Source organism: Ammodytes marinus, assembly GCF_949987685.1.
Source record: "Ammodytes marinus genome assembly, chromosome: 11".
Taxonomy (NCBI): Eukaryota; Metazoa; Chordata; class Actinopteri; order Uranoscopiformes; family Ammodytidae; genus Ammodytes; species Ammodytes marinus.
This window is the reverse complement of record NC_137215.1, coordinates 11,309,266-11,331,075: the sequence shown is the minus strand read 5'-3', so window position 1 is coordinate 11,331,075 and position 21,810 is coordinate 11,309,266. Positions and strand designations below refer to the sequence as shown.

At 41.1% G+C, this 21,810-nt stretch overlaps 1 protein-coding gene across 1 annotated transcript in view; it reads right to left on the bottom strand.

Annotated features, from left to right (window-relative positions):
- akt3a (v-akt murine thymoma viral oncogene homolog 3a) overlaps window positions 1-4,332 on the bottom strand; it is a 43,269-nt gene extending 38,937 nt beyond the window's left edge. The window contains exon 1 of the mRNA XM_080037061.1: window positions 4,251-4,332. Within this exon, the coding sequence (XP_079893187.1) occupies window positions 4,251-4,296 (46 nt within the window). The 5' untranslated portion in view covers window positions 4,297-4,332. The remainder of the gene's footprint in view (window positions 1-4,250) is intronic.
- Between the last annotated feature and the right edge of the window lie 17,478 nt (window positions 4,333-21,810).

The following is a 21,810-nucleotide window of genomic DNA, read 5'->3' as shown; positions in this document are numbered from 1 at the left end:
AAAATGCCATTGAAAGAAATCAAAAATGACATATTCCATTGCAACCTCAAAAATGAATGAAATACCAAAGGGAGAAAATGGAGAAAGACTTTCAATAACTGAGATGCGGATTCTAATATTACACAATGACTGTTTGACAAAATATTGTGAGAAATGTGTGGTGGAATCTCAAGTCCATGCTTTGCAGATTCAGATTTGATCATACCTTTCAAACTCAAACATATTTTAAACCCCTATTTGAGACCTGATAACTTTGTTTGTACTAGGTTCAGGTAAGGGTTAACTACACTAAGCACTAAGACATAGTTTTAATTTCTCTGCAGTTCAAGACACTTTCACCAACTATCTTAATAAGTTCTACCGCAGAAACGACAGTCCTTAGCACATAGGCTGGGTAATATTTGTCCTAATTTGAATCATTTTCTTTCTAAATAACTTACATTCTTTAGGCTACATGACCAATCTTAATCATTTGAAATCCAACTGTAAATCCTCTTGACTTAACGGGCAACAACTTCAATCCTCCTTGGAGCCAATCTTAGATAAAACAAATTAAGAAAAATAGTTTAAACGACTGGCTCCACTATGACATAGTCGTATATCTCATCTTAGTATGAACTTCGCAGAGAAAGACTTCTGGGGGGTTGGGAAAATGTCAAAGAAAAGATGATGTGTTGTTCTCCCTGTCTCTGTATTTCAATGTCTCTCCTCCCTTCTCCTGGCCATCTGTTGTGCTGACTGCTGTGTGGGCTGATGCTGGTGTTGGAGGTAACAGTATCCTGGACTACAGTGGGCTGACCGTGACCGCTGTGGCCTCACAAGGGTCTGACAGCAGGTAAACTCCCTGACCTGGGGCAGGAAATGAATTGGAGTGCACTTCAGATTTAGGTGTTTCAGGTGCAATACAACCCGCAGAGTAACTTCCTGACGATTGATTTTAACCCCTTAGACGCAAGACACAATGTCCTTCCAATACTACAACCTGTAGCTCACATCACCCAACTTTTTTAGCATCCCTTATTCAAAGTATCTTTTCAGTCATCAAGTCTATCATTCATAACAGGACAGCATGCCTCCAAGCAATGGTTTGTTTGGTTTACTTGCATGTTTTTTTTTTGTCTTTTTATCAGACTGGAATATTCTGGAAGTATCTAACCACTGTTCATTTTTCTATCCAGAGATAAATATGTGATGCAGTTGAATGCACTCCACTCATATTTAATGAAAGGAGAGCGGGAATCATCACCATGGTATATATGAACGGCTCGGTCAGCCAAGGACATGCTGTTCTGTACTTTGCTGAGGTGACTTTCCTGAGGTTTCTCTCTGTGTTCCAAGTTGATCATTAGCTGGTGGCCATACACATGTATTTCACTGATGATTTAAAATCGTTTGTATTTTTATCATCCGTTCCCTGAGGGTTTTATCTTTTATCAATCTGTTATAACATGTAAGCACTTTGTAATTTAAGGAAGTGGAGTGATTGACTTAAATAAAGAATATTTCCTTTTGACAGTCTACATGATCCTGAAGCTGGAGCTGTTTTACAATAAATTACGCAACAATATTCAGACACACCAGTGCCAGTGATCACTGATCATCAGTCTTCACTGACGTGTAAGTTGATCAGTGAATCAACAGAGTGTAAGCGTGTGGCATTGTGCTGTACACACCTGTCATGTTTGGTCAGTTATTCTAATGGTTAGTGGCTTGTCAAACATATGTTAAAATACACACTCACAGACACATCCTCAAAGCAAGTCCTATACAGCCAGACAGATCAGTAGAGCACATATGAAATGTCTGTTCCAGTGTATAATATAATATTATGCAATTTACATCAATGTCAACATAAATCTCTCTTGTGCATTACGTGCAGGTCTCTCTTGAGAATGAGACCGTGTGTCTCAATGATATATTTTTTTTTAAAGAAAAAAGGTTGCATACGAACCAATTATTTGAACATACTGCTAATTTTACGATGATAAAAACCTGCCAAAGTAGAACTGGGAAACTCGCAAAATGCCTTTAATAATAATATTATCAAAATACCTTTTGGCAACAAACTTGCAACAAGTTGGAAACATGTACTTAACAGCTGCTGTAGGCCAAAACCACATTAAGTAAATATAACCTAACCAATTTGCCTAATCTAACATAAAATGATTACCCAAAACACAAGCTGTTTCAATGAACATTTACCAGGATATGCAGAATATAAAGGAATAGAGAGATACAATATTACCCCATTACTGACAGGAAGGAGTCAAGATACATTACTTCTCATCTAACCTTCATGGTTTAAGGTGCAAACAATATAGAAGAACTCAGTAGTTGTCAATTTACTCTATTGAGTTCATGAGTGATTTAATGAAAAGCCTCACACGCATGCAAGAAGCACATGAACCTCTCACGTCCATACAGACTTCTATTACACTTATTTTCTCTGTACTCCTTCCATCTATTCCACCAGTTATCCTCTATGATCTTCCTCTCATCCTTAAGGTTTCTTCTTCTGTGACATTGTCACTCAATTCAAACCAAAACAATGTGATTAACTTGGTAGAAAATGTAGAAAATAAGGGGGCTTCCGGACAGTCGTAAAACAACGAAACGTAATCTTAATAGTACACAACATTGTGTGTGTGCGTGCGTGCATGTGTGCATGCGTGCATAGAGTTTTTGTCACCTTTATTGGCCTTTGTCGCTGTTTAGTTTCAGTAAAAAACTGTCTAATGACTAAGACTGCAGTCTTAGCTGTATCACGACCTGGACAGTGAGTCAGCACCGTGACCCTGTTCTCCCCCCCCCCCCACCCCCCCCCCCCCCCCACACACACACACACACACACACACGAGTACAGAAAATGATTTAGCATATGATGCAGACGAACATTCATATTCCTGACACAAACAAACACCCTCCCTGCACGCTCTATCTCTATCTCTCTCACACACACTGAGGAACACTGGTAGCGCTGCGTCGTGACTGGGGGTGATGTGGTTCTCTTAATATGCACAGATGACTGTCTGAGGATCACACCGGCACACATAGAAAATAAATCCTCCCCTTTACTTCAGCAATACAAAACGTGCTGTATTTGTGCAGTCAGTGTGTGTGTTACAAACTCAGTGTATCAAGGAGCACTCGTCGACTGTTATGTTCTCCTGCTGTGCCATAGTGTTAGCCTACATTACCCAGAATCCCACTGTCTGTTATTTTTCCATGTCACTTCCTGTTCACCAGTTTGTGTTACACATTCCTAGACACCATCACATAGTCAGGGGGATGCTGCTCATTGGCCTAAAAGTCTGGAATTCCCCCTTGTTCTATCCCCAAAGGCCTTTTTCCCTAAAATTTACACACACATTCAAAAACATACACTCGTGCCTGGATGTAATAGCATCAGCAGACACAAGATGATCCATGTAATCCTGATTTGTGTGGCAATGTTCAGCATGTTAAAAGAAAGACCTAAATGCTTTATAGTCAGTGCTGTAGTCACTGCCATTTTTGACTGTTTAAGGATCAGTTTGGCACTGCTACAGATGACTTTTCACCTGTTGCAGCAACCACTTACTGAACATAAGCTTTTAATGGATGAGAGATCAGGAAAGTATTATCTTTGTCTACATGCTCTTTAACTATTACAATCTTTCATTTACTATTTCTCATTCTGTTGGTTTTAAGCAGGACGCATTGTCAGTTTCCCCATCCTTCATTCCAACCAAACTAATGCAACCCCATGTTATATCACTTTCAGGATTTTCCTCGAACTTAAGATACAAACTACTTTAAGTAATAACTCCGAGAGACAGAGCTGAATTATTTTATCCGACCAGACCGAACACTTTGCACCAGCAGTGTAACTACCGGTCTGGTAGATGTTATTAGCTGCACACACGCACACACGCACACACACTCTTTTTCAGACACAACCTGAGTGAAGCACCTAGAGGCTTAGCAAACAAACAGCCAGCCAAGCTTATATTAAAGAGACACACCCCAAACGCAATCACGTATACACACTCGCACACTAGGTAATCAGACATCCATGTGATCACACACATACACACACACACACACACACACTCACACACACACTCTCACACACTCACCCGCACACACTCACATCCTCCCACCGGCACATGTGGACAGGCACAGCCAGGCCCTCTCAGTCTAGACAAGAAAATAAAGGTAGAGAGCAGGGGAGTAGAAGCAGAGAAGAGAGGTACTGCATGTTCTCCTACCTCGTTTTTGGAGCCATCCCTCCCTGACGATGGTGACATCGCTCATGGTTCCTTCACGCCGAGTCTGATGCCGCTACACGCCTGCTCCACAGAGAGAGAGAGAGGGAGGGAGGAGGGGTGGAGAGGAGAGGAGAGGAGAGAGAGAGGGAGAGGAGGAGAGGAGGAGGAGGAGAAGGGGGGTAGCCGGCTCTCCCAGCCTCCGCGTCACTCTCCCTCCCTTCCGTTCCCGATCACCCTCTGGTTCGCGCAGTCTCCCTCTCAGACACACAGACTCACAAACACGCTGTGTGTATGTGTAAAGCGTGTGTGTCCTTTTGCTTCCTGTTGTGGCTTATCTACTCCCTACCTCCCTCCCTTCTTCTTTTACTTCTTCTTCTTCTTCTCCCCCTCCTCCTCCACCTCCTCCTCCTCCTCTCTCGTTCCCTCTCCAGACCGTCCTCTTCACCAGCAGTGACTCAGCCTGGAAGGAAGCAAAAGAAAGAAAAGAAAAGAAAAGAAAATAGAAGGCACAGATTTATTTTCTCCTCCTCTGCTGCTCCCTCTCTCTCTCTCCAAAGCCCTTTCATACAATCGGACAAGACAAACGACGAGTTGTTGTGAAGACAAATGCTTCCTCCTCTAGTCACTCTCACCCCACCCAGTTCTACTTCCTATCACTATAACTGTCTCTCTCACACACAGGATGAATTATTGCACACAGGGTTTGATGAAACAACAATTGACCTTGATGGCCAAACAAATATTCCTGAGCTTTACTTCTCATTCATTCATAGATCTTTTTTGTTTGTTCTGGGGAGCAGGATGTGTTTCCACCTTCCTGTATTTGCTGTATTTCTGCATGTCAAATCATTTTGTTGTCGTGTGTAACTGTGTATGTGCGTTGCTTGTGTATGTGTATGTAGGCTGGTTTGACTGTCTATATGTGGGAGGTTGGAGAGCATCTCAGGACTGTGGAGTAGGGCTTGGCTATAAATAGCAACAACAGGCAGTTAGGGATGCTCTCTTTCTCTCTTTCTCTCTTCCCAAATCTCTGCACCTCTCTGTCTTCTCCCTCCCTTCCTCCCTTCCTCCCTCCATCCACCCATCCCTCCCTCCCTCTCTCCCTCTCTCTGCATAGCTAGCTGCCGCGTTCACCTCAAATGCACTCTACTACACCGTATCACACGACGCGCAACAGCACTACAACGCTCGGCTTGAATGGGGAGAAATCAGCACTACGGCTGCAAGCGAGGCTAACACAATGCTAGCTGGAAATCAGTATTCAGATGAGCTAGTGTCTGCATCGTCACACTACGCCGACACTGGAAGAGACTGCAGTGTCATAAGGAAAGATGGAACAGACACATTCAGACAGGGACACACCCTATAGAAGGTGAAACACAGCTTTTTTTATTTTTTTAAATGTCGAGGCAGCAGAATAGTGACCAATATGAAACCAGACGTCAAACACACGGACAAGCACAACACATTTCAATTCTTGGTCACAAGGGCTGCTGCTACTAAGATTTGACTTATTTGATCATTTTACAGAATGGTGTCCGTTTCCTCACATTTTTATAGCTTTACAATGCCTTTAGTCTAGTATGGCGAGTGTTGATTAATTTTATCGATCTGATTAGATCTGGGTCAAGTCCAAACAAGCCCAAGTTAAAGATTATAACTATTAGAGAATGAACATCAAACAGAACACACAGATCACCAATGCTGTTATTACTTACATATCTGGATAATGGTAAATGGACTGCACTTACAGTGCTTTTTTTGCCCATCGACATGTAGAAGGCAGGAGGTTTGAAATTCTTAGACCAAACAAATAATCACAAAAACCAACAGGTAACTCTACAATGACAATACTTGTTGAAACCACCAAAAAACTGCCTTCAAATGTTCGATGAAAATTGTAATTTTTTTTTTCACAGCGCCTGATTTCTATCAAAATGTTACCAATTTTAGAATATCACATTTTAAATAAAGTTATTATTGAGCAGCTCCTTGTGTGTGTTAAGACCATAGTTAATATTTGAGAATTTTGTTTGTATCTTACGTATTAATATTGTAACTTCGCCTAAGCACTGATTTAGAAACATTTTCAAATGATACCCAGCTCTGGCCTATACATCCAAGGGGATGAAATACTTTTTATTGCAAAATTCAATTCTGGATTAAGTTTAAGACTGCAGCGTAATTCAATGAAGCTTCAGTTAAATGTAACCTTAAGACAAAGATGGAGAGGAAAGGAGAGAAGAGGAGAGGAGAGGAGAGGAGAGGAGAGGAGAGGAGAGGAGAGGAGAGGAGAGGAGAGGAGAGGAGAGGAGAGGAGAGGAGAGGAGAGGAGAGGAGATGGATGTTCAGACAGGGGCAACCCTTTGTCAGCAGGGCAGCTGTTGCTATGGCGATATCCACTGCCATGATGAAACAACATGCCAGGGGAAGCACTTGCCAGACAACATTTATTTTCATATTAAATTCCAGAGGCAACAACAAGGACAAGGAAGATTACAAGAAAGGGGAGATAGTGAGGGAGAAAATAAAGAAAAACTACAGGAAATACAGGCAGACAGGGGGGGAGAGAGAGAGAGAGATAGAGAGAGATTGATAATGGAAACAGAGGGCAGGGACCAGACAAGCTATAACCATTAATCAGTCTACATGTGTCAAGCGACACTGCAAGGCAATAGATGATGATACACACATACATGCATAAATTCAAAGACGAGTTGCATTGGACAGCTCTAAATCATCTTCTCTGACAGTACACAAATTAGTTTGGTTTAAACGGTATGCTCTATACCTTATTTGAAAATTGCCACAACAAAAGATTGCATTTTCGAGATCCCAATAACACCTGACCATCAGTGAAAACAACACTATATTTATAGTTATTAGGCTATAACTTCTATAAATTCATGAACTCATCTCAACGCATCTGTGGTCTCTTTTCATAAACGTTTTCGCTCACTTCCTAAACAAAGGCACGCACAGCCAGCAAGCGCATGGGCACTTGTATCGTAAAAACACTGATGCTATTTTCCAAAGATGCAGCTATACAATCAAACTAGACTGAAAGCTCCTTGTAGCTACTTTAATCATGCATGGAGCAGAGGACGTATAATATTCCAAGATCCGTTCGTGTTTCTTACCACCCTCCTCTCAGTACACCTCACCTGGCCTTGCCCCTCCTCAGCCCAAACTGTGGCCTTATACAAACCCAGCAGCAGTGAGCCCAAAAGCTTCTTCATCAAGTGCAAGCCAGCCTTTGGCACTATCTCAAGTGTAACACTCTGCTATCCCTTCCATCAGTCATCCATCTAACCCACATCTGACGTTATAAAGATGCTATCTATTTTAATCAATAAAGCTGACAACAGTGGTTTGCTTTCAAAACAACCTAGTTATGATTCAAGTCTAATTTCCTCAGTTAAATGAATGTAGAATGTTAGTCTGTAACTTTGTGTTGCTGCTGATGCCTACCTGAACAGGTCTCTCTTGTAAATGAGACCCTGGGTCTCAATGAGATTTTACCTGTATAAATAAAGGTTAATAAAACATGTTTTAAATACATTTACTGTCTTTGTTTTTATCTCAGCAGAATTTCAAAATATTTGGGTCTTGCTCACTGTTGCTTGGACATATAGCCATATAGCCAACCTGAATTTTTACAGCTATAAGCCACTTCTCACTTAGCTGTGTTATCCTTAGCCTACAATTAACCTGTGTATTCACTTTTCTTGGAATTGTGTAGTCCTACATTTTAGAGCACATTGATCATTTTTTCTATTTTTGTATATGAGCACTTAAAAGCCTATAGCCTACTTTCTGTCTACCTACTTTATCAGCAGGAATGATTGTGACCGAGTAAATGTTGTTACTGTTAGTCAAGCAGACTCTTACTGAGTACACCATGAAGAGGACACATCTACCTACGTCACTGAAAAACTGACGCATGTTGCATGCAGCGTGGGAAAAAACCTGAATGGATGTTATGTTAACCATCAAAATAATTATTCAAATCAAATATTACTTGGCTAAAATAGGCTATACCACTTAATCTGGCCAACGAAATCTGACGCATCACCTCTTGCTTTTTTACAATTTAATAGTTTTAACTTGTAAACCTTGACACAAGCCATTAGAACCAGGCAACAACACTGTCAAATAGGATACGTAACCGCCCCCACTTCACGTAATCACAACATAAACACACATTAACTATAGGCCTAGTTTTAGCGGGGATAAATCGGCTTTATGTCACATTCATGGTCAACATTGCTGCTATTTTGCTATTTCTGCTATATTGCTATGATAACAGTAGGCTACATTTATATTACCTGTAGCGGCAGGTGCTGTGGAATTCCCGTGCACCTGCTATTAATACACCGCTTGAGTTTTTTTTCTGTCTTTCTTCCTCTTCTGAGTGAGTAACATTAACGAAACAAAACCGTCAAGTCAACCATCGCTGTCAACCGTAACGCAGCAGAAATAACCGTTCACAGCTACAGCAAACGGATTTCCGTTACCGCAGCCAACGTTTGTTTTGACTTTAAGGAAAACTCGTGACGTCACCTAGAGAAACATCGTGCCCAGGCGCACGCACATACACACACACACACACACACACACACACACAAACAACCTCCCAAACACATACCCACATCCTACCGTCTCGCCTCGTCTTTCCGTTTTCAGTTTTAACAGGTTCAGCTCGGGGTGTGTGGCTCTCCTCCTCCTCCTCCTCCACCTCCTCCACAGGGAAATCTCTCATCATCCATTCCAGCATCCCGTGTGTTTCTACCGGCTAATAAGCCAAGCATCGCGAGACTAAAAGGCCTGTTCTGGGAAGCTATTACTGAAGTAAAAGTAGTGTTTGAAATTACTTTGTAACAAATAAAAGTCCTGCATCAAAATGTCAAAGTAGCAAAATACAAGCAGAACATTTTAGACATACTCAGGCTTCCAAAGGTAGAAATATACTCATTATTCAGAATAGCCTATGCCTATTTATTAATAATTATTCAGTTATAATTATTCATGCATTAATGGGTAAATCACTATCATATTGTTGCTTGTACGTCCAACTAATTCCTTACTTTATATAGGCCTATACTGATTATATAGGCTACTCGCTTAGCTTTTGAATTTCTATCAAGTCTTATCTTATCAGTCCATGAATGGTCCATGAATATAATTTTTGTTTGTAATTATTCATTTCATTTCATTAATTTTTTATTTTATTTCAGACATATCAAAAACAATACAAAACTAAATGAAAAGCACAAAAATACAACAAACAAAATGTATGTTTAAAAGACTTCACAAAAAGAAAAAAAAAGAAAACAAATTATCTGTATTGATGTGACATGCCCGAAAAGGAGCAGGAAGAAGTATACACTTATTTAATCCTACCCCTTTTCCATAGTAAAAAAAATAAAAATATATAAAAAAATAAAAATAAAAATATAAAAATATTTATTATATTCGCATCATGTAATCCATATAATCTCTATACAATTTGCGATCTATACATACATACAACTTAATATACTATGATTTTTTTATATTTTATATATTTATACAATGCATATATCTATAATTATATTTATAAACGATCAATATATCCATATCTACATACATATCTATACCATCAGTATATAAATCCATATCAATACAACCCATATATATATATATATATATATATATATATATATATATATATATATATATATATATATATATATATATATTATTATTATTATTATTATTATTATTATTATTATTATTATTATTTATTATTTATTATTTATTTATTTATTCATAATTTCCTTCTTACTTCTCACCCTCATCCTTGTACCTTTTGAAAATCATTGCTTTGAACATTTTTTTAAACTGGATCATGTTTGGACATTGCTTTAGCTCCATGCTCATCCCATTCCACAGTTTCCATTATGAAATTTATAATTTTCCTTATTTCCTTATGAGGTTGAAAATGTATTGTTTACAATTGTAAACAATGTGGTTTCTGAGCAACTGAAATAAAATGGTAAACTGTCAGTGGGTTCAGCAAGTCAGGCTACAGTCTCTTCACCTCAGAACAATGCAGTATCTTAAATGCTGTTTCCAGCCAGAAGGAGCCGACAGCTGCGCAGTGCAGCTTCTGAGGAAATCTCTACTCAACAGCTGATCAGTATAGTGTAAACCAAAATGTTCGTTGGACAATCTATACTATAGGCTCAGATTGTTAAAGCAAAGCATTCTTTAAATTCCTGCGCAGGTCACTTTGGAGGGGTCAGCTGCCTTCTTTGGTCATTCGAAGGCCTTGTGACTTCAGAGTGCAGCCTCATTTTCTTCCATCCCACTAAATACCCCCCCCCCCTCTCTCATTACAGTAAATGGCTATATCATAGTGTTTGATTACTGTAATATGTGAACATTTTAATTTAGAAAATTATGTACTATAATATAAAAGTACAAACACAATTTGTTGACATCCCCACCCTCCCTCATCTGTTCTCTCCTCTCTGTCCGCCTGCCTCCCCAGATGGTGTGGAGTGTGGAGCTGGGCAGCAGTAGCAGAGGGTATAGGTATGGGGCCATGGCTGGGCACAGAGTGCAGACACAGGTGGACCTAGCGTGTCAGATAATATATGTGTGTTTTGGCCTCTCTTAACACACATATTGCCATCAGCTGGCCTTTTGCTCACAGCCCTGCGTGCAGAGGGGGAGTGTGGGCAGAAACCAGCAGCCAGGAAGGTGTGTGTAAGTGTGTGTGTGTGTGTGTGTGTGTGTGTGTGTGTGTGTGTGTGTGTGTGTGTGTGTGTGTGTGTGTGTGTGTGTGTGTGTTTGCAGAGGAGGCAGTGGAGGTGGGGGGAATAGACAGCTTGAAAAGGAAAAAGGCAACACAGGGGAGCCCTTCTGTTGCCATTGCTGTGGCCAGACGTGTCCCTGTGACACACACACACACACACACACACACACACACACACACACACACACACACACACACACACACACACAAACACAACAAACAATTTAAAGTCTGCTGCCAACTTTAACTCACCTATAAAATGTGTGTCCTGCACTGTCACACTGTTAGAAAGACATGACAGGATAAATCAACATTACCATAAGGTTCTAATTCAAAATAATGACGCATAAGCGACAGGTCTAATGAAGATTAATCTGTGGGTGAGGTATTAAAGTTATGAAGAAGACTAACTAACAATGCTAACTGCTCTATGAGGCACAGCAACTCTGTAAGCTAGGTGCTGCTGCTTAGCAGGTTTATTGTCTTAGTATCATCTTAGTTTACTGTGTCGTTAAAGATATAACCACATTGTGTTGTAATAGCAACCCATAGTTGATGAGACATTTCACAAGTTTGACAAGTTTCAAACTCATGGTGGCGCTAGAAGGGGATCACCTGGAAACATGAACTTTACAGCGTTTAATGGGAATCCATCCATGATTTGTATTTTTTGTTGGGATATTCTGGATGAGAGTGGTGACCAGTCATCCAGTCAACCAACAGACTATACCTTATTCCCATACTTTTGAAAGGCTGTTATATTATGTGTGGTTAATGATGTACTGAGGTTTTCTGTGTCACACGCCCCTTTAATATGCTGGAAGTTGGAGCAACATTTCTACTTTACAATGTTATCTGGACAAGGCACGTTTGAATGTTTGCATATTTATAATTTTCTGATTAAAAAACAAATCCACTGACGAGAAACCGTGTCAAGTAACTGAAAATAAGTAAGTATAAATTAATTAGGTAATACTTTCCAAATAAACATTAAAAAAAATTCTTAAAAAGACAAATGTGAAGAAGTTTTTTTGTTTCTGCATGAACGTTTACACTTATAATTTAAAGGTACAGAAATGTACAGAAATAAAATGTATTCAGGAACCAAAATAGCATATCGAGACATGCATATTTCATAGAAATAGAAATACTTGGTGGGTATGTAATATTTTCTATATGACCTCCATTTCAAGTAACTTGAATGAACAGTGATCTTATTAACAGTGCACTAGTCTATTTTATGGCTTCCCCGAGGCATATGCACACTCCTTGCAGTGGAAGAGTGAATCTGTCCAGTCAGCCAGATCAGCTGTAGAAAAGCAACATTTTGAGGAAGAATCCTCTAGGTATATTTATCTCATTGATGCGTGATCTCACACACAAGTGCACCACAGAGCGTATGTTTGTGAACTTCAGACATGTAAGGTATGTGTATACATGTGTGCAGAGTATGAGTGTGGGTGAATGTGTAAGACAGATAGAAGGAGAAATACAGCACATAATGGATGATGCAAAATATTAAGGAATTGTAGGAATGTGAGTGAAGAAAACGAGACCCAAAGTCCAGGAATGTTTGTAGGGACAAAGAATCGCATTTATTTCAGGGACGTTAAACTAGATTGCATGTTTTGGTCAGGTGTTCCTGTTATTGTGTCCCTATGTACAGTATGGGTTTGTTTGGCCAGTAATCTGTTCTTTTTCCATTGGGACCCCCATGTCACACTGGCCCCCGGGCCTTTTTACACAAATCTGACGCTATGCCACTGTGCCATCCGTTCTCACCAATCTGGACCACTAAACCACACACAACCCTGACAGCACAAAAGGTCTATCCAGGTTGAACAGCTAACACACACACACACACACACACACACACACACACACACACACACACACACACACACACACACACACACACACACACACACACACACACACACACACACACACACCTAAACTTTCAGATTTCGACTATAACAACAGCCCTAACCCCATTTCCATAACTCCTGTGTCAGCCCTCCTGCCACACAAATATCCCCCCATGTTTGTGGCTCCCTTCACACCCATCCCCACACCTCCACCTCCCACCCCCCCTACCTTAACTCTAGTCCCAGCTCCCCAGCTCCCAAAGCCCAGGCAAGCAGCAGCCGTGCTGGCCATGCCCGGCACCCCGTACCTCTCCAGCCCGTCCCTACTCTCTTTGAAGTGGCTTCAGGAGAGAGAGGTCAGCCTCGCCCCGGAGACCCGCATGGAGGTAGGGACAGCTGCGGTCAGACAGACCCCGTGCAGGGAGATACGTACACACAAGAACAGGCACACACACACACACACACACACACACACACACACACACACACACACACACACACACACACACACAGGACAGAGCAGCTGCAGCCACGGTGTTAGAGGTGTGCTGTGCAGCAGGACATGCAGCTTGGGAGCCAGTATGGTCCAGCCTGGCTCTGCTCTGTTCTGGGTCACCTCTTTTTAACCCAGGTGTAAAATGTAGTGCATACAGTGTACCAGATGATCAGATAAATAAATATATATAACGCAGCCTCCAGCCCATAAAATGTTGCTGTTTTATGTTATTGTTGCTTTTCATTTCATCCTTAATCTCAATATTAGGGGTGGCATCACTTCATTGCCCAAAACTGTCGTTCTATTTATGTCACAGTGTAACATTGTCCTGAAAGTATTAAAAACAATATTGCTCGTATTATGTAACTTGTCAATATTTCATTACACAACATTTTTGGATGGGTGAACAAAATAAAATGATTTCCTACAAATCTAAAAAAACTCCTTTGAATAAATCACAAGAAATGTTAGTCAGATTTAATCTAAACCTCTATGACACTGTGTCATTGAGCAGAACATTCCAGCAACACTGCACTTCAACAACAGCTTCAAAAGAGTATCATCTATAACATGCCTTTGTACTTGATTGCACCACGCTGTAAAGCAGTGGTTCTCAATTATTTTCTGTCATGCCCCCCCCCCCCCCAATTGAAATACTATTGAGAGCCTGTTAATATTTATTTATTTATTTATCTGTACAAAACCACTGTATGAGTTTCTGGCACGAGCATTCTGCATACAATCACCTTATTATCAAATTAGATAACAAAAATTAGCTGAGATAACTTCTGCAGCAAAAAAATTCAAAGTTCAGTTTATTAGCTCAATTTGTAACATTTAAACAAGACTGCTCAGTCTGTGTGAATCTCAAGACAGAGAAACAAGAGCAAATGATTCACTAAGGTTTGCATTTAATTCAAAACATTTTTAAACTGTAAACATAGTTAAGGTGGTGTTTTTTATTATTATAGGCCAATAGGCCTTCTGTGATGCGATAACCAATAATTCATTAATGTTATTATTAGTCTACTTGCTTGATTTCTTTTTAAATAGCCTACAGAGACACTTGGCTACACATGTGGACATTTATTTACTGCAAATCGCAGTACTATTTACTCTAGCACTGCTGTAAAGAGTCCCTATTATTATGTACTTCTCCATTATGGGATAATGAAAGCTTAGTTGAAGGACACATCAATACACCTCAGCACCCAGAGTGTACTGTGGGGAAGGGAGAAGATGAGGTTCATTTTAGAGTTAACGTGTGACGGATGGGGCACAATGTTTGTCTGCTCAAATACGTGCATGTGTTTGTTTGCCAGCCTGTTTATGTGCTCGTATAGCCACGCACATGTCCACATATTCACATGTGCAGTGTGTGAATATGGATGCCTTCTGCTCACGTACAGACAGGTTGCACCCCCCCCCCCCCTTCAAAAAAAATAAATACCCTGTCCCCCGACCTCCCATCCATAAAACACACACACACTCCTGTTGTCCTCTATGCCTAGCTCTACCTTTACACACATGCCTCCACCCCTGGGGTTGGAGCAGCCTGGTTTCTCAGGTTGTTTCTGCAGTGTGCAGCTGCTCTGCCCTAAAATAAAGGGCTTGGGTCCAGAAGAATGGAAAATGATTTTGATTAATAATTTGACAAAAGTAGTAATATTACTGCTATGTTCTCACCATTACAATGACGAACTACAACTAATGTTCACAACCAAAAACACCCAATAACTGTGTAACTCCTAAAGGCATTGAGCAATGGACCAATGCCAGTTATTTTAAACAAAAAAAGAGAAAATAAATACTTAATTGCTATTAGCTGTGAAAAGTCTGTTTGACTCAGCCAGTCTTTCAAAATGTGGCATATTTGAACTTTAAACTCTGCCTTTGCTTATTGTGACATAATAAATGTCAGTCTGAAAGCATCGCATTTCCATATTTCATATCTCTTGGCATCATTTTCCTTAGAGTACTTTTCAGATTTTGAAGGAAAATCTAGGCTAAAAAAATGTGAAAAAAAACTGTAAAATATTTTCCACCCTGTTGAATCACTAGTGTATGCTGCTGCAATTGACGTACGCCGGACTATAGTCTAATGAATCTCTGTGTTTCCCGTCCTTCACACAGCATCTCACCCTGACAAAGTACTTATTAAAGCTCCTATTATACAGTTCACTTCTGAATTATGAAACCAATGCTACTACTTCAATTGCTTCAGACTTATTTTTTTTTAAACATTGTTAATCCTCTGCAAAACTATAAAGTTGAGCCAAAGTACATCCAGTAATTAATAAATACAACTAAGCTTTTTATGACTGCCAAATAATCATAATTATTGATGATAAAGAGTTCACAGTTCTGTGAAACATCTCTTTGAAACATGATTTCTGCACTTGCAACGGTGTCTGCAAGTTGTATTTCCAATAACTGTGATGGCATGTGAAGGCCGGATTATTTACGAGTGAGGGTAAAAGCAATTATGTGATTGACTGCTGCTTAGCGGCAGCTGCTGCAGTAATGTAGGAGTCATTTTGCACCATGGTGATAAAAGGGAGGGCTGAGCCACAAAGTAAGAGCTCTTGATTTACTGCTCAGGTTTGTTCCGGCACTTCCCATCGTCATAAGCTTTTTGCAGTGACGGTAAGAATGACACTGCAGCTTGGCTGAGGATACATTTGTTTACAGGGTGGCTGAGGTGGTTTGTCCACTTTGTGACAATGTGTTGTAATATCGGATATGTGTATCAGCTAAAAGGTTGTTTGTGAATATAAGGTATCGTATGTGGTGTCTCAGAGTTTGAAAAACAAATGTTACTACCCGCATGAGGTAGTGGGAGCAGCAAGAAACCCCAATCCATTCTTCAGTGACCCACACCTCTCCAGGCTCTCGACTGTGTGACATGAACATGGCTATGAATTCTCCATCTCTGTCTCAAACACACACACACACAAACACACACACACACACACACACACACACACACACACACACACACACACACACACACACACACACACACACACACACACACACACACACACACACACACACACACACACACACACACACACACACACACACACACACACACACACACACACACACACACACACACACTTCCTCTGTCTTCCAGCTGCAAGCTGCTGGAGATCCATTGGGTGCCATCAGTGTAGATTCTGCTTAGGGGTAAAGTCAATGAAGCAGTGGGATGATGACAGAGAGAGGAGGAGGGGAGAACTTTGATCTGTTTGTGTTCCAGAGGAGGGCTGCCATTGCAGAGGTGTGACCTTGACATTTGACTGAACACATTTACTCAGGATCAGAAATAAGATGTTCTCCGACATTGGCTGTAAAATGACAATTTTGCCTTTTTTTTCTTTCTTCAAATTACACTTCTTGCACATTTTCATTCCTTGCTCATTTCTAAATAGGTATTTGAGGTTGTGCACAACAAAGGGGGAAACAGGGAAGTGATGGTCCAGTTCATTGGTTCTACTACAGCAGAGTATGGGTCTACTGTAGGACATGACATGTTACACATCGGTACCAGATTGAGCTGTGAAAGATGAAAACTGAATATCCCACCACTGTGAACCCGTCTCCCACATCCTCACTGTATGTGCACAGCTGCATGTGTGCAAAAACTACTCCAAGCCACTAGGGAGAGCTGCACCAGTTAAACTCCTTCTCCAGGACTCCAGCTGTTGTCCTGCCTGTCTTTCTCTCTCCTCATCCTTCACTTAGATGGCAGCCATATGAAGTAAACACATCTGGATGAGGTACATTTTGTGTGTTTTAGTTATTTATAGGACATCTGGATCGGCACAATCTCTGCGAGGGCCGGGGCTTGGCTTGAGGAAATGTTGTGTGGTATTTGTTTGAATATCTCATTCAAGCCAAGAATATTGTCTCTAGAGGAGGTTACAGGAAGGATATGTCACATACTTTCTCTCCTGTGTTTGTGTCTGTGAGAGTTGCAGAGGAAGCTGGGGTTGTACACAACACATCTGTCAACATCTGGGTGCACAGACTGTGTTTGGCTTTCCAACAACTGGGTGAGATCAACAACAAAAACACACACAGTTTGAGCACAGCCAGGGGTTAGAGCAATCAGTAAACCCCCTTCCCACACAAACACTTCCAAAGCCTCTGATGGCCCCTGAAGGCCCCCGGTTTCCAATTCTGCCACTTCCTATTTCTGTTCTGCGCCTCCTTTACTTCCTGCATAAGGCACATTTCTCTCTCTCTCTCCCTCTGTCTTCCTTTCTCTTTTGTCACACACACACACACACACACACACACACACACACACACACACACACACACACACACACACACACACACACACACACACACACACACACACACACACACACACACACACACACATTAACACTCCATGTGTAAATGTGATTTTCCTGGGGCTACTTGCTCCTTGGGGAGGCACAGAGCAAGTCATCATCTTCTCCTTCCGATAACAAACTGCTGTGTAACATCTGTGTGCAGGAGGAAGGAGACATATGGGAGAAAGAACTCTTGTCATAGGAGATATTTTCCACTCATGTAATCGTCCCCACAATTTTCATTTCCCAAATATGTCCTACCATGTGCCTAGTTTGATAGAAAAGTCAGCGCACACTAACGTCAATAAATACTCACCTAATTTGAACATTCTTTCTTTACTAATAAACACAACAGAAAAACCTTGTATCCTTGTCATTGTATTGACATTTTAAACCGGCTTATTCATATCAGTACCATCTGACACCTATCAGTCAGCAGCATTTGACCTCTGTGAAATGATTTAGAAGTCAAATCTGTTTTGATAGTGTGTGAGGGACTTAATTTCCAAAAAGTGTTTTCCAAAAAAAAAAAGATAAACCGATTTTTGGATAACGCTGCAACATAAATACCGACATATGACTGAGATAATTCACGTGCTAAAAAGATTATTCTGATGACGTCCGAGTTCTTCGATCACAGGTTTAGGAGATAATATCCTACCCCAAAAATATCCCAACAAGTACAACACCATCAACCCCCATGTCCAGTTGTTGTTTACTTGGTCAGTCGGATGGCTGGCTGGAGGTCCCACACAGGGGAGGGCTGTGCCGTGTCGCCCCCAGTGACAGCTCACCATATGGGGGGGAGCGGACGTTCTCTCACAAACAGAGCTAAAGCACCCTGGCAGATGCCACCTCTGCGGTTACCGTTGTACACACACACACATGCATACAAACACACATATGCACACACACACACACACACACACACACACACACACACTCACACTCTCAGCTACACTCGTCCAGATGATCAAGCTAATTGTGTCCTACTGCACATGTTGTGTTCACAAAATGGACTGAGGGGTGACGTCACAGTAACCTAAGCAATAGTAAATATATGTTGTGATGAAATTTGCTTTTATTTGTTTTCTTAGAAATTTAGTATTTTAACATTACAGTAACCTCATTTTTTACGGTAGATGAAATTACTGTAACAAACAAGGTGGCTCACCTTAAAGCTGCACTCATCAATATCTTTATGCTAAAAAGGAATAAAATAACAATGTGTCATACATTATATGTTACATTGTCAATCCCACAGACAAATATGCAACTCTCGGGGCACCCTTAGCTCAGTTGGTAGGGCGTCCCCCCCATGGGCCTCGGCCAGCAGCGGACCCGGGTTCGATTCCAGCCCGTGGTCGTTCTCTGCATGTCACTCCCCTCTCTGCCCCATTTCAACACTGTCTCTACACTATCAATAAAGCATAAAAATATCTTAAAAAATTAAATATGCAACTCTCTGATTCCCTAAGCCTTAGAATTGTTTTGATTGGGCCGACAGCTTTTTTTCGGCAAAAAGAGCCTGAAAAACAAACTGAACAATACTTGGTCGGGACCAAATGCCAAACGGTGAACAAAGTGGGGTATTTAACAGTTAAAGATCCAGATATTTTGGCCCATCAATTTTTATCAATGATCATCACTTTGTCAGATTTGTACTCACAGTGTTCAGATACTTTAACATAACAATAAATCAATCATTATGATTATTACCAATTGTAATGATGGCTAACACTAACACTAAGACCTAGTTTGCAGTGGACCTGAATTATACTTTACCATTACTTCTGGCCTTTTCCAAAGCTTTTCACAAAGTTTAAGATTTTAAATTTTTTTTTATATTCCATGGAACCATATTTCATTTTATACCTGCACTGTGCAAATAGAAACTTAATTGAAACAACTTACTTCACACAGGTAATTTATCTAAGTAGCATTTAGCCTGATGTATGTATTATTGTTGTTTTGTGCTGCTGAAGAGGCCTACAGTTAAAGTCTAATCAAACGACAAATCTCCATCTCGTCCGTCTCTCTTCCCACACCTCTATCTCCTTCATTCACCCCCTCTCTTTAATTCAACCATAATGTCTCTCCTCCTCTACTCGTCTTAAAAAAAAGTGGTTGCAATTTACTACTCCTGAATAATGAGAGGATGGCTCCCTCCATTTAGCCGGAGGCTTACAGAACTAACATCTGGGCTGTTTGGCAGGCTTGTTGGAAAGCCTCTTCAATACTGCTCCAGATGCAGGCAAGGGAGGCCCAGCACACACAGATGGAGATACACACACACACACACACACACACACACACACACACACACACACACACACACACACACAATGCATAAACATTAGGAACATCCATACATGCAAACACACATTGGCACAGTGCACACAGCACACAGGAGAGAAGCTGTGCGCTCATGCACACAGATGCAAGCACAAATACAGATGTGGGAAGAGTAAAAGATACCGTACGCTACAGACAAACAAAAACACACACAAATCCAATCTCGCTCCCAGATGGAGACAGAGCGGCAGCTGATGTGGTGGGCAGAGCCGGCACATTGTTGGCACAGGTAACATGTTCTCAACAGCTGGCGCAGGTTAGGCATTCCTGGGAATTGGAGCCACAAGGCAAATGTTCCCGCTGGCTCGGTGGCCGGCGATGTGGCAGACAGACTGGCAGGCTGGCACACCATCGCCCGTACACACACACACACACACACACACACACACACAAACTCGACACAAAAATGGATTAATCCAGAAGTGAATAGACACATGAAGACTGTCACAGACATACAAATGTACTGAATTGCATGCGTATGTTTTTAGTGAGTATCCATATACACGTGTAGAGCAACACTGAGTGTGTGTGTGTGTGGGCATGTTTTGTTTTGGTATCCCTCCTCTGTGTGGAAGTATAGCCTTTTCACTGCCCGGGGGTTCATTTCCTGCCGCAGCTGTTGGCTAGTTCCTCTGACATCTGGACTGAAGACAGAGAGAGAGAGAGAGAGAGAGAGAGAGAGAGAGAGAGAGAGAGAGAGAGAGAGAGAGAGAGAGAGAGAGAGAGAGAGAGAGAGAGAGACAGGACGGCAGACAGACAGAGGGACAGAACAGAGGCTAGAGTAGCGCTTTTCATTTCACCGTGATCTCTGAGATCTTACAATAAAGATGTGTGATGATCACACTGCTGGCTGTGCACTCTTGGCCTGCACTTGGCTGTATTTATTTAAAGCTCTGTTCATGTTATTGTTTCCCACTCTCCTCTCCCATTGTTTGTATTCAGCCATGGACAAATCCAGCAGGAGCATCATGTCTGATTATGTCCATATCTGGCTTTTGGAGACCTGATTTTTGTTTTAGCAGGACAGCAAATCATGAACTAAACTGTATTTACAAAATACAAATAAACAAAAAACAGCAGCTGCTTGTCTCCGCAAAGATAAAGGAACTCCTCACATGCAAGAGTTGCAGCGTTGAAGTCTGCAAGTAGTTTTACCTTTAGACTGGTGTTATGATATTTTTCATTCACTTTCATTTGTGTTCACTACAAATTGTTTCTTATAATAGCCATGTAAAAGTAAAATACTATGCCAGGACAGGACACACTCTTTACTGTGACTATGAACTATTTGCTGAACCTGTTACATCACAATCACATCATTGCTGTGATGAATGGCAGCAGATACTGTATGAGTACTTTGTTGTATTCATGCTGCCTTCTAAGTGTGAGTCTTAGAAACAACCTTGGTCATACATCTGTTTAGGCTATCTTTTATTTTGCCTTGGCCCTATACCCTCTTGATATTTTCATTGACCTTCCTGAGTAGCTCCATTCTCGTGCTGTTGGGAAAATCAGTCTCCATCTCCTGGATGTACTGCTTACTCTGTTGTATATGCTCCAAACAGACATCTTTGACATTCTGGGTTGCTGTATCTTCCTCAAGGTTTTTCTATGGTAAGTCTGTTCGTTGCACCGTCATTTTTGTCCACACAAGTGCAGACATTCACGGTCCTCAGGCGATGCAGTCCTA